At 44.6% G+C, this 14,386-nt stretch overlaps 1 protein-coding gene across 1 annotated transcript; it reads right to left on the bottom strand.

The window, feature by feature from the left end:
* Positions 1-6,363: 6,363 nt before the first annotated feature.
* Positions 6,364-13,389, bottom strand: spry4 (sprouty homolog 4). The gene is made up of 2 exons (XM_084564359.1): positions 13,194-13,389; positions 6,364-10,997 (listed from the first exon to the last, which is right to left on the bottom strand). Exon 2 carries the CDS (start codon positions 10,944-10,946, stop codon positions 9,795-9,797), a length of 1,152 nt encoding a protein of 383 aa, XP_084420485.1. The 5' UTR covers positions 10,947-10,997; positions 13,194-13,389; the 3' UTR covers positions 6,364-9,794.
* Between the last annotated feature and the right edge of the window lie 997 nt (positions 13,390-14,386).

The raw sequence follows: 14,386 nt of genomic DNA, 5'->3' as shown, positions 1-14,386 counted from the left end.
TGCACACAGAAAGGCCCCAGTTTTATTTTATTTTATTTTATTTCATTATTTTTAACCAACACCTATTTTTTTATGTGCATTTCTCTTGTAGATATAGAAAGTCTAAGTTAATCTGTGGGGCTAGCATAATTTATTTTATTTAATATGTTCCAGTAATATTTGCATTATATATGTATATATATATATTATTATATATATTTGTTGTTTTGTAGGTAGATGTATTTATGTGCAATTTTAAGAGAAAGCCTTTAACTAAAGTTTTTTATTATCCTTATTCCATCTTCCAAATTAAGTCCAGTTCAAGATTAGGGTTAGTTTCTGGTTGAAATCAGTTAAATTCGGGTAATTTTTAAAACGGCAGTCCATTTGTTGATCAACTGATCAATCAACAAATAATTTACATCACAAAGAGCAGCAGTGAGTATTTAGCGATGGTTTACGGACAAAGAAATAACCTGTAGACTAGTCAACAATGACCATCACACAGGAGGCCTATGATGCTCCTTTTGTCACATTTCTGGTAAAAGCTAAGGCTAAATGTTTGAGAGAGGCTTTTAGTTGAAACCTAAATGATGTAATGTTAGATGTACACTGTTTTGTTTTGTTTTTAAAGAAGCGAAAGTTTGGAGAGCCGTGTAAAGAGACCCATGAGGGCTACCAGCTGTATCCCATAGTAAGTGGAGGTCATGATAGGACGATGTTGTTGCTGTAATCTGGCGAATATCATAGGAGGGAAAAATCAGTGCAACAGCTTTACTTAAGACGAAACAAGATTAGGGAGAGAACATAGATAGGAACACTTGGAGAGAGAGGACGAGAGGGAGATATGAGAGCAAACATGGCAATCAAACCGGTGTGTTGCAATACAGTTGTATGCATGCAAGCCTGCACACACACTTTCTCTCTTTCTCGTGCATGTGCAGCGTGCATGCGTGTGCGCATTGACGTTTTGTGTCAGTGCGAGAGACCTAAGCCAATAGATAAATGTATGAAATGTTATTGTGGTGGATCTGGCCCTGCTCCAGAGGAAGTGCTTGGCTTTGACAATGCTCTCACCAGGAATGCACTGCAGGCCGCCGCCAAGTGGGCGTGTCGCTGCTCTGGGGTCGGAAGCCAAGTTTGGTCGGTTCAGTTCTGGCCCCTCCGACGCCTCGGGGGACCGTCTTGCTCTGCTGTTGTTCAGAAAAAAAAAAAAAAAAAGAGGGAGAGTGGAGAGAAACTGGGTAGAGAAGGAGCGAGTTTGTGTGTTCTTGTGAGCTTAGTTTGTATAGATCTGAATGCTGTGTGTGCGTGTGTTTTCCCCTTTGAGAAGAGGATCTGAAAGGAATGCGACTGTTCCTTTACACATGTCCACCCCCCTAAGACAGCCACAGGGCCTGTTGAAAACAGACACGCAAGCCGTCATGGCACACACACACACACACTCACACGGAGGTTGTGGAATGGAAGGAAGTATCAAACTACACCGGCAGAATACTTATCAAGACAGAGGAGCAAAGCTGCCCATTAAGATTCCAGACTTTCACTCCTTAACTTCGGCAATAAGAAAATAAAAAGATCACAGTGGAAATGAACAGAATAGAATAGAATAACACCACATTTTAGACCTCAAGTGTAAAAAGTGAAAGTAGCTCTCCAACTTGTCTTCCTCAATAGCCAAAACCGTGGTCCACTGACAAGAAGCGGAGGACTGTTGTTTGTCTAAACTTTTCGTTGCACATTATGTAACATCTCCATTTACTTCCTTAGGAGTGCCTCAAAAGGCACGCGCTTACAAGAGTGGACACAAAACATTTATGCACGAACGTCACATGAAATTCACTTAAAAATGTTGTTTGACGGATTTTTTAATTTGCTTCCCTCCCTTTGACATGCTTGAAGGCTGAAATCAGCCCGCCGCCATGGGTGCAGGGTTAGTATAATAGTGGTATAATGGGAGAAGTCCCTAACAGAAAGCAGTGAAGAGGCCTGTGTGGCCGAGGCCATGGTGTGCTTCAGACTGGCAGTGCCTGGTGATAAGAGGCTGCGGCCTGGTTGGCCTCTCTGAGGGGAAGTGATGCAAGACAGTAGCTCTTTGTTTCGTGGCATTACTTGGTCCCGTGCCAGTGGCCTCTCTGAATGAAACGGACCGGTTGGCTTGTTTGCTGGCTGGGTGACTGGCTTCATGGTGAACGGGCTGACTGTCTGGTTGACTTGCTGGTGGACGGGGAACTGCAGCACTTTAAATCAGGACTAATCTCTCTTTTCTCGTCTTCTTTCTTCCTCTCTTGCCTCCGTTGGCTCAAAGGAACACTTAAGCCGTGGGCTGGGAAATACTTTGTTCCATAAAAAATGTGCCAGAGCCCTGGTTGTCCATGAAGCCTAAAATAATTCACATACACACACAAGAAAAAAAAAAAACTTGGTGTAACTCAAACACACTGAGGCTTTTGACCATTTTAGCACAGATGGACATTAAGTCAGACAAGCTTCTCAGAATCCTGAACAACCACTTCTCCTTTGATTCCTCCTCCTCTGACTCTTCCACCGGCTCCTGCTCCTCTCCTCTGAGCTAACCCTGCCACTTCCCGAGTGTTGAAATGTGTGTTTTTCCTGCAGCTGAAGCCGTCCTGTCACACTTTGGTTCATTTTACCTTTGAATTCCACAGAGGAAAGAGAGGAGGGTGCAGAGGAGCATATACCGTTTGTGTTTGCACAAAGCATGTGTGTAAGGCTGATGACTGCAGTCTAAATGTCACGGCTTCCATTTTCATACAGCAGTGCACTTGCCATTTCTGGCCCATAAACACTGGTCATGGATTCCTGCAGACCTGAACGGGTGCCATGTGTGAACGTCGTGAATACTTTTTTTAACCACAGATAAAAAGCACAACGCAAAAATGCAAATTTAAGGAATGTGCTGCTTCCTTAAAATTTCCACATTATTTTTGTTCATTTGAGATTATTGTCTTTTTCTGCAACATTTTACGACACCCAACTGGAGAATTAGCAGCTCCAGCTGTTTAGCTCGATGTAGCTACCGTCTAATATTTGCACATTTTCGCAAAGTTCAGTTCAAATGTGCACTGCAAACCTTGAAACTCTCACGAAATCTTCTCTAATACACTGTATTTGTGTTTTATAGTGAGCGAAGCTAATAGCTAATCATGTGCACATTTCCAGGCGGCTATTGTGTAAAGTCAGGTGAAGTCAGAAGGGTGTAATGGAGAGTCATGGAAAATATTTTCGGAAGGTAAAAATGACAACTGTTAGGTTGGTTGCTACGTACTCTGGTCCTGACAAAGAGGATATTTTCTTTCTGTCTATATTTATACTCTAGATTATATTCTCTAACAGAGGAATAACAGAGGAGTGGAATGGGGTGAAAGGAAAAGCAAGAGAGGAAAATGTGTGTATCTGGGGGTTGTCAGTGGTGCGAGGGGGTTCGCCTGAGCGCTACACCAGATGTGAAAATGACTTTAGCAATATGTCATCTAAACAGCAAACTGCAGGGGATTTACTTGAGCTAACTTGAAGCACATAAGTGCAGGAGAGTCAAAATTACTGCTAGCTTCTTGAAAATCTCAAACAGATTCCGGGACTAGCGGAGGGGAAACATCAGTCACTGCAGGAAACTGGTGCACGGTTTTCCCCACCGCCTCGCAGCATTAGTCTAACATGTGTTACCTAAATGCAGACTCACGCCGAGAGAGTTTGCGATTTGCCCCTTTAAGCGGTATCTCAGGTCTCCTCGTTGCACGCTGATACGGTGACTTGGCAATACGGGTTCTGCTGGTTGTGTAACGCAGCAGATAAGGAGACAAACGCCGGGATGGGTCGAGTCAGATTATGCCGCTTGGATGTTGCACCTGGTGATCCCTTTGTGTTAGTGCAACTTCTGTTTTCTGTGGGACGGTCCAACGCTCACACATGCTTGGTCACATGGGTGCTAAATGGAACAAAGTCCCCTGCAGCCCGAGGGCCACTGTCACAGTTTTATAGAATAAAGTGACTGCTCTGTTACTCTTTCCCCTTCCTTTTCCACGTCCTCTCTTTTTTTCTTTTTTTTTTTGACAACAAAAACACAGATGATTAATGTCCCGCTCTGGCTTGCTAATTCAGATAATTAAAACCATTTTTAAAATTCCTATTAACATGTCATACGTGGATTTGGAAACATCTGCATGTGTAAGAAATTACCAGAGCGCAAGAGAATAACTTTGCCATAACAACAAAAAGAAGTGTGTGTGTGTACGGGTGCGCGCGTGTGTGTGTGCGCTGGGTGTGACGACCTTATTCTTGACATTGAACAATTATGTTGCAAATGAAGCAGAGCACAAACATGCAGCAGCAGCAGCAGCAGCCGGCTGAACGCTAGACTCTCCCACAAAGAAGAAAAAAAAAAAAAAGCAGAACTCTGTAAATATTTAAAAACTTTCAAAATTAGCTTCTACCATTCCCTGGCTGGAGTCCTTCTTGCAGCAGAGGCAGGACAAACCGCAGCACAAATAATTATTTGCATGCACACTTTCTGACCCAGGTCTGGTTCCACAGTGAATCCAGCCTGTCATAATAGTAGCTGATAATAAATGGTTTCTCTGCCACCTGTCTGTGCCGAAGCTTCCTGTGTTGATGATATGTATGTGGCCCGGTGGGGTGGAGATGACAATGTAGGTGCGGAGGAAGTCAAATGCAGGTGTTTGTGTGTGTGTGTGTGCGCGTTGCCCCAGGTGGGTGCTGACAGACCGGCAGGTAAACAGGCAGGTTGGTCTCTGATCTCACCTGTTGGAGCAGACACAGCAGCGCCTGCAGGGCTTCTGCAGCGGAAACATGTTCTTTTGTGTGATGCTGGAAGGCCGGGGCAATCTCTTCTCCTCTCTGCTCGTCTTTTCTCTTCTCTCCCAAGTGCTCTCAGCAGGTAAAAACACCCAGGAAACGAGCGTACCGAGGGGAAGGGGGAAGGTGGGTGCACGAGGGGAGGAAAAGAACGCCTCGGGGTTGCGGCAGCAGCAGCAGCAGCAGCAGCACAGGTGGGCTGGGGCGTGGTGTTTTGGGGGTGGTTGACGACAGTGTGTGTGCTTTTTGTGTGTGACAGGAACATTTCGTGTGCGGCTCCAGCTTCATAAGGTGGTGCTTTGTGGAGAAAGGAATGTTACACATCCAGATTATAAAAGACCACTCCTGTAAACTGGGAGGAACTCGCTTTAACCTGCAAGTCAAACACACACACACACAGCAGCCATCAAGTACAAGCTCTGATATGAAGTGAGCATCTGTTTTTTTTTTTTTTGCTCTTTAAGGTCACAGAGCTTTATTTGGCCTTCACCGCCCCTTCCAGTGTTTTATAGAGTGCGGCCCATTCAGACTCAGGAAGGGGGACCTCAGGAAGCTGAAGTGTTGATGTAAAGCTACTAAAGCTCCTAAATGCTCTCTTACAGAATGATTAATAGTTCATATATATTTATAAAAAAATTAAAGTAACCTCAACAGAAATTATTATATTTGTTTTACTCATGATACTCGCTCTTTTTGTCCATGTTGGCTCTATATCTCTACGTTATTGGAGTGTTTTTTGTTTTAATTTCCATGTACAGTAATGTCTCTTTTGGTGCTAGTAACGTCTGCTCCCCCCCTCCCTTGTGTTTTCTCTGGCAGCTGATCCCCGGGCAGCTCCCCCTCCCTCCCGCTCTCTCCCGCCGCCCCTCTCCCCCGGTTGATTGAACTCACCTGCATCCCATCTACTCATCAAGCCTCCATAAAAGACCTGCTCCCTCGTTCCGTCTTGTCCAGTGGTGATAATGCAACAGTGCCTTTGAGATCTGCTAGACTTTCTCTAGTTCTTGCCTGCTACATGTTTTTACCCTTGTCTTTTCCTTGTCCGACCTCTGCGTTCAGTCCACCTCTCCTTAGACTGCAGTACTACGACCACCTGCCATCATCTTCAACCATTTTCCACCTCTTGTGTTATTAAACGGTTCAGTTGCCTGGGTTTGTGTCATCGCTGCATCTGGGTCCAGTTTTTGTGGAAACCTCAACAAGTACTTATGAAGATATAGTGGCATACACTGATCAGGCATAACATTATGACCACCTTCCTAATATCGTGTAGGTCTCACTTGTGCCTCCAAAATAGTTGTGACTCATCAGAGAATGGACATGGGCCTTCTGAGGGTGTCCGTTAGTGTGGGCCTTTGTGTATAATGGGTTGAGGGGAGGGGCCTCTGTGGATCATCCCACAGATACTTGATCAGTTTGGGATCTAGTGAATTTGGAGGCCAGGTCAACTCGTTGTGCTGTTCTTCATGTTTTTTTTAGTTGTTCCTAAACCATTTTTATGTGTGTGTGCCTGCGCCAGGCTGCTACCATCAAGGAGTGTCATTGCTATGGGGTGGGGGTGTCTGGTCTGGTCTAGGTGGGTGCTGCATGTCTAAGTAACATCAACATGAATGAAGTCCAAAAGTTTCCCAGCAGAACACTGAATTGTCACAAGATGGTTGATGTTATTCACTTCTCCCGTCATAATGTTGTGGCTGGTCGGTGTATGTAAGTGTGCTGTTTGATTGAAAGCTGCTCACACAAGTAACGACACAACAACCTGATATATTTAACAATATATATTTCCATTGTCAATGTACATTCCATTTCGACATAAGCTTTCTTCACAAACAAAAAAGTTGGCATCTAAATAAATACTATATAAAATAGAACTTCAAAATAAATATATCTATAAAGGGAACCTTTTATATGAGATTTTTTTTCTTTTTGTATTTCTAGACAAAACAAAAAGCACAGATCTCGTTTCATAATAATCCCAACAATGACATTGTGTAAAGGAATGGAGTAGCATTAACCCAAACGCTCTGAGACCTTTCCTCTTGTTTGGGTTGGAAATAAAAATAAAAATAAAACAATAATAATAAAAAAAAAAGAAGAGTGCCCACAATTGAGCAACACAACAGGGGTATGGGTATGGGTGTGTAAATGTCACAGCATTGTAGCAAAAGAAAACAAATAAAATAACATATTTGAGTTGTCGGTGATAATCCCACACCTCCAACAGGCTAGAGAGCACATGCGGTAGTATAGAGCTAAAGTGAAGAACATTGCTATTGCAGTGACAGAAATAAAAGACAAGAAAGGCAGCGAAAAAATTAAAAAATTTAAAAAAAGAGAGGTCCACTGGTGAAAAAAGGGGATGGCACTGAACACAAAGACGGGAGGGAAAACCGGCGAGAAAAGGGAGACGGCCATGTCTTTCTCTCCTGTGTCTGTGGTATGACAAGTTTTATGCGCAGCAGCTGTGTTTGTCAATCAAGGAAGGCCAGGGGTGTTCGTTGGGACAAATTCTCGGGGAGGAAGGAGGGAGGAGAGGAAGGAAGAAACGCGAGAAAGAGGAGGAAAAAAATGGGGGGGGGGGGGGGCTGAGACACTGAGCAGTAACAGCAGGAAACGGGTTGATAGGGGTAAGATTGTGTTCCCTGTGTGGATTCAATGAGTCCACAGCCTTTAGGACTCGGAGGGGAACCAGGGAATTAGCTTAGCCTCTTGACTGCTAATGAGCCATGGATAGCATAAACAGCAGGAGTTTTTTTCTTTCTTTTTTTAATTTTTTTTTATTATTTTTATTGCAGGGCACACTTTTCTAAATCAAGTGCTAGTAGTTATTGAAAGTCCTGTCATTTTAATTTACCCCTTCCTCTCTCCGCCCTACCGTTCTCCTCCAAAAACATCTTACCCTCAAAATATATATCTAATATATTCTCTATATATTTTTGTACTGAATTGTAGTTATAATGTACCATGCAATCTTTCAATGACATTTAAAAGTCTCTTCTAAAGAACACAAATGTTGTGAAACTATTTACAGCAAATAACATTTCACCTGCATAATAGAGTATTACTAAATATATTGTCAAAACATTTGTGATTTTTGCCGCCCATCTACACCTACCGGGCCTTTCGCCCAGCCGCACAATCATTTGTAGTTTTGGCACCTTTCTCTCAGACTGAATTGCTAGGTTTTGAAAATATTGCCTCATACATTCAAGACTAAGGACCGTGTATATTTTTCTTTTCCTTTTTTTTGTTTTTGTTTTTTTTCCCTGTGTGATATTAGCTTTGTGCAACAAGACAAATGAGCAAAGTTAGGCACCCTAATGGACGTTACGGGTCCGACGCGAAAGAGTGGTGTGTGTTATGGAGCAACAGAGACAGTATGCCTATGTGCCAAACAGAAACGGCCGTCTGTATTAAAGGGCAGCACACCTTCAACAACCCACTGCCGTCAGCTCCATTTGGCACGGGGTGCATAACAACTGTGATCGCTCAGACAGCGAAAACATGCTACTGTATAATAGCTTCCTTTGGCAGAGTCCTAAGAACGACATGCAAGCCACAAAAATAGACTTTAGGAATAATAGAGAGACTATCTGACTTACGCAGCTATGCAGCATAATGATTTGAATTTAATGAAGACACCGGCGTGTGTGAGTGTGTGGAGAGGGGTGGGGGGTGCAGACTAAACGTAGTGCTTGCCAACGTAACGTGAGATAGCTGAGGTGGTTAATACTGTGCTTTAGTACATCCTGTAAGGGGTTCACGACTTCCTGTATAAAAAAAAAAGGTTGTGCAAGTGGCAGGTTTGATTTCGACAAAAGGCTGACTGCATTCAATCACAACAACACTTTGCTACGCCTTCTCTCCCCCATCGTCGCTCTCTACCGCTTGTGGTCCCTCTCCTCTGGAAACATTTATTCATCTTTTTCCCCCCAGTTTGTCTCTCACTTTAGCTTACTTGTTTTAAATTATTCACTATTGCCTTTTTTGCCCCTAAATGTTTCTTTGCCTTTGTGTGCAAAGAGGAAGTAGACCGGGCTCTCGGGCAGTTTAGAAGTCAACATGCGGTAGGCCGAGTTCTAGAGAGGATTACCGTAACATTCCCTGAGAAGGTTGGGTGTACTTGTTTTCTTTTATTTTTTTTTTACACATTTCTCTACTTCGAATCGACTTCTTCTAGCACGGTGGGTAACCATTAGACTAGAGCATGCAGATCGTGACATGCATTACGTCTGAAGTGATTGGTGAACAGCATTCAAAGTATTTTTTTAGAGAACGTCTACGCTTCGTCACCCTAAAATAGAAAAACACGCCGTAAAGTGATTATCTCCCACCTGAAGCACAACTGCTTACGCACAATACAGAGTGAGAATTATGGGAAATTACTATTATTGAAAAGTCTAAAAAGGGTTTGTTTTTACAGCCCCTCGCTGGAGATAAAGCAGTATCAAGCTAGCGTCTTTAAGGGGAACAAGTGATGACGGCGATCGTCATATTAGAGGAGAGAGTGGATGAGTAAATGGTGGTTTTACTCTTGCAATTTGACGGTCAGCAACCAGTTTCCGGTTAGTTAATGTTACAAAATTAGCAGAGAAATGTTGAGCAGCAGAGAGGTACAATGACTTTGTGCCTTCAGCCATCTTCGCAAAAACACCAGTCCCACAATCTAGTCTCTTATTGTGTCACTCTTGCAAATAAAAAAAAGAAAGAAAAACATGCCAGAGGGCCTGTTAGCTATTTCTACTAGCCGACTCTCTTAGACAAGGCCCCGTTTTCATCATCCACCCTGTCAAACATAGGTCGATAAGCCATTTAAGTACCTTTGTTTTACATAAGTCATCTTCCAGCAGATTAATGGGGTAGTTTAATGGGTTGGTGTTGGATTGTCCTAACCAAAGAGAGCGAGCAAGTACTGCGTGGTCTTGTCCATTTATTTATTTTTTTTAGCAAAGGCCACCGCCAGAAAGTTTGGGCCAGTATCATGACCCCTGCTGCTGCTTCTCTAGAGTCCCGACTTTTGCTTCCAGGCCTCCATTTTTGCACACAGGGACGCTCACGCCAGCCTGTGTGTTCTTGCAGCGACAACCGGGCCTGCTTACATTGTCATAACACTTCTGTCCCAGCTTAGCCAGTCCCATTGCTGGTAGATAGCAGACCAGGCAAGGCAGGACAAGAGAAAGGGCAGCCATGAAGGACCAGCGCGCGCAGCAGTTGGCCTGGGAGCAGGAGCAGGGCTTATCAGCACAGGAACCCTCGTCGTCCTCATCCTCGGTGCAGTGATAGAAGATCCCTTTGACCAGGCACATGCAGGTGGCTGTATCCACCAGGCTCTGAGCAGAGCACAGGCACTCCTGGTTGCAGACCCAGCAAGAGGGTAGGGTTCGGGGGAGCGTACACTCTGTACATCGGCACTTTCCGCAGTGCTCGCAGAGAAGGAGGTGCTTCTTCTCGGCCGGGGATGAAGGGAACAACGCCAATCCCTGCTGAGCTCCGGTGGAGCCCACCCCTCCTGCAGGCATCTTTGCAGACTTGAGGTCCAGCGATTTAGAGGAGGAGCAAGAGGAAGCAGAGGAAGAGGAGGTGAGGACCTTAGACTCAGAGGAATTGAAGCAGCCTGGAGTTCGGGTAGTGATTGTGTTGACTGGGACCTGGTGAGGGTGCAAATTTGGATGGTGGTCCACTGTTGGGTTGGGTGCAGCGTGGTCCAGCAGCCTCTGATCAGACGAGGTACTGCTGCTGCTGCTGATAGAGCTGGGTCTTCCACTGAAGGATATCCAAGGGTGGGTGGTGGAGTCCTGGTGTTGGTGGGGCTCGCACCTGCCCTGCTGGTGGGGCTGGTGTTGGTGATTGTGATGATGGTTGTGGTTTGCCCCAAGGAAGGCCTCCTGATTTGGACCAAGCCAGGTGATTCTTCGGTTCGCAGACTTCTGACTTGGGGGCTGCTGAGAGACAACAGCCGGGCTGTCGATGTAGTCGTTCTCTATGTGCGACGACTTTATCTGGTCAATGGGATAAATGGTGAGAGGGTGCTGGTGCTGGAGACGGCCGTAGGGCACTCGACTGTCCAGCAGGGGCTGGGATATCAGAGAGGAGGACACTCCGGGGATGTGGTGGGGAACCCTGGACTCCATGTGTAGGCTGGTGCCTCGCACGTCTTCACTCTAAAGCAGCATTGAGCAATACTGCAAAGACAGATACAACAGAGGGTTATGACTGGCTGCTAAACTGTTGCTCTTTTACTAATTTGACCATCTTCTTCTCCATCTTAAACAAACACTGCATTTAGATCATTTTACATGAAATGAATAACACAAACTCTAAAGATTGAAGTAGAAAGGATAGGACATGAGTCAATAAACATTTCTCTTCTTAGTGTAACCGCACTGGGCTACTTCAGTTTATTATGTAATCTACTTCATATTCAATAATACACGTGGCTTCACTGGATAGAATTGCTGCGATTGCTTAATCAGACCTTTGTCCCATGAGTAAAATGCTAAAATTACTGAGGACATTTTCTCATCAGAAATCTTTTTTTTTTTTTTTTTTTTCAACCAGGCCAGATCTTTGCAATTATCTGAGTGTAAAAGGACCCAAACTGTGGTGATTTTTAGCCTGAATATCAACAAGGTATTCAGTCTAAACCTCCTCCATTCCAAGTTTGACATTAGAACAATGCAAGTTGGGCTCTCATTGCCTCCTCTCCAAAGAGCAGGGAGCACCAGAGAGCCAGGCCTTGCATGCAAAAGACTCAAAAAATGCAAAACGAGGCAAAGAGATGAGACGGTTGCCAGAAAAGGGGGCTTCAACAGTGACACAATTAGTAGAGATATAAAATCACCTTGGTATAAAACCCACCCTCAAGCAAAGTACTTTAACGTATAATATTCGTCTTTTTACATTTTCTCTCTCAGTGCACATGAAGTCGACATAAAGGCACATTTTGTAGTTTGTGAATGGAACTGATTTTATGAACTGCGTTTTTTTTGTGAATGAGAGCTGCTGGCTGCACTCGGTGCTGCAAGCATGAATCAGTGCGCTCCAGTCATGCTGAGCCTGAATGAAATCGGCTTTATCCGTTTCATCGGTGAGTGCTCGACATTCGGCTTACTTCACATGAAACGAAAAGATGATTGACGACAACTAGCGCGGCACAAATGATATTTCCACTGACCCACATCCACGATGCCCTGTTATACCGCTTAAAAGCACAGTTTATTCAGTTTTTTTATATTCTTCTATAATCAAAGCAACCTGAATTATCCGAAGAACTTGTTTTTTGGTTTATTCGGGATCTAATTTATTTCGCTCCTGCTCTGCTCAGTTCCACCGTCCGCTCGTGTTATTCTCCCCTTTACCTCGATTTGCAAAACCCTGCTTGAGAAACCTGTTGCGACACTGCTGGCACCGAGACAGGCGCTTGTGATCGTCAAATCCAGACCATTATGAGCTCCAAGCCGGAACTAAGCGTGCGCGAGTGCGTGCGTTCATGTGCATGTGTGCGTCCCTCCCTTCAATATGTGAATGGACTGAGTCATAAAAACCGGAGGCGGCCGCTCGGCGCACTCAAATAGCATGTTTATATAGGCATTGTAACCACGCATTCAACACCTCTCCCGTGATATCTGTGAAATAAGAAAATTAGAGGATCGGTAAAGAGAAACGGTACACGGTGTGCCACCAGACAGACGGCCGTGGGGTCGTTTTTGTGGGCGGCTGTTTGGTGCGTAGGTTGAAGCGTAAAAGCGGACGCGATCGTTTATTGCAATAAAAAAAAAATAAATAAAAATAAATCAGGTTAATAAAATATGTGAAAATTTGTTTGCAGGTAACCGGATAAGGCGAAACAGCTAATGGCAAAAACACCTGACACAGCCGACATATAGTGTGTGCCAACCAGGCGGTCGCTGCAGAGAAGGACACACGCAAACGAGCAGGAGATAAAGAACAAACATGTAGCTACAAGCATTCAAAGTGGACGGAGATTTAGATGGAGATTAAAATGTTCCGCGTATCGTGACAGCGGAGACACGGTTGAAATGCGTACCTGAGGTCCAAAGAAATATAAAAAAAAGAAGCGACGTGACATCGTTTCCCATTCCTGTGCCTTACTTGTAGCCCTAAATATGAGGTTAAATATATATATATATATACCGAAATACACGCAAACGAGGGTCAGGGGAAACAGCTTGTTGCTTTGCAGGAGCGTAGCCTATTTCGTGCCTTGAGAGCCACTGGATCGAGAGGAACAGTCAAGTGTAGGCAGCACAGTGAGAGGACAGTTGGTCTGTACAGCCACACGCTCCGCTAGTTAGAAACGTTTCGCGTAGTTAGAACATTTAAGGAAGAAAACGCCAGAGGGGGAGAGAATCACTTACTGTGGTTTCAGGATACAATTCGCATCTCTTCGTTGCGCACGACGTTTGCGCGCAGGCTGTATAGTCCAGTGCAACGGAGAGAGAGAGAGACAGAAGTAGCTCCACAAATGCCGAGTAAAGGTAAAGTCCAAGCGTTATGGGGAGAATATGAGCAGGGCACAGGCGAGCAGTTCCCCAGCGCTATTCTCTCACTCGCTAGTGCATAAAAGGCGACTGCGGTTGTGAACGCGGAGCTTTGGATATGATGTTGCAACCACCGAGGGGGAGGGAAGTGCGTTTTTATGAATGGGAGGGTAGAGGAAAGGAAAGGGACGGCACTGCGCAGATGCCTCGGCGTTTTTTTTTTTCTCTCTCTCCTTTTTTTGTGAATGGGAGGGCAGAGCGACTCGGGAGGGCTGAAATGCGGAGGTTACATTTTTATGAATGGGGAGGACTCCGAATAGCATTGCGCAGGCGCGATGTCGAGATTTTTATGAATGGGAAGAAATGGCGAATGAGGCGTGTGTGTATGAGACAGAGGGGGTGGGGGGAATTGAGGAGGTAGGGGCTTTTTTTTTTTGGTCACAAGGGCAATGTCATACATAAAGCGTGTGCGGCTGTGATGTTACACTGGTTTTATTTTAGTAATGGTAATTTATTGAAACAGGCATAGAGATGAAGGCAGGCGTTAAAGGAGACGTGATTCTGGTGTAACATATGAGAGGGGGGACGTCTAGGCTATATTGGCAATTAATTAATTAATTCATTTTAATTGCTGGCAAATCTAATCTGTTACTTTGATTCAGATTAATTGGTCCCAAACGTCTAATGAAAACATGAAGATTTCAAGAGAACAATGAATACCTTGAACATAGACGAACCTGAAATTAGCCAGTTTATTACACTTAATTTCATCTGAATCGATTTATTCTGGATGAGGATGTCCAGACGGCGGAGGTCACATGCCTCAGCTCTATCAGGACCAAATAATGCCCGCCCCCCCCTTGTGTTCCTGTTCTTATTGCGAACAAGGACGCGTCCTTCCTTCCTCTGCAACAATGTATGGTATGACTACGGCTTCTATGGTAGTGTAAAAAAGAAAAAACAGAGGAGAAGGAGGAGAGGAGGGGGAGGAGAGAAGAAGGGTTGGGGTTGGGGGGTGGGGGGTTATAACGCCTCCTCTGAAACGCAAACCAGCATGAGGGCAGGCAGGA

Source organism: Chelon labrosus, assembly GCF_963514085.1.
Source record: "Chelon labrosus genome assembly, chromosome: 17".
Classification (NCBI taxonomy): domain Eukaryota; kingdom Metazoa; phylum Chordata; class Actinopteri; order Mugiliformes; family Mugilidae; genus Chelon; species Chelon labrosus.
The sequence above is the reverse complement of the archived record's forward strand: the minus strand, read 5'-3'. Positions and strand labels throughout refer to the sequence as shown.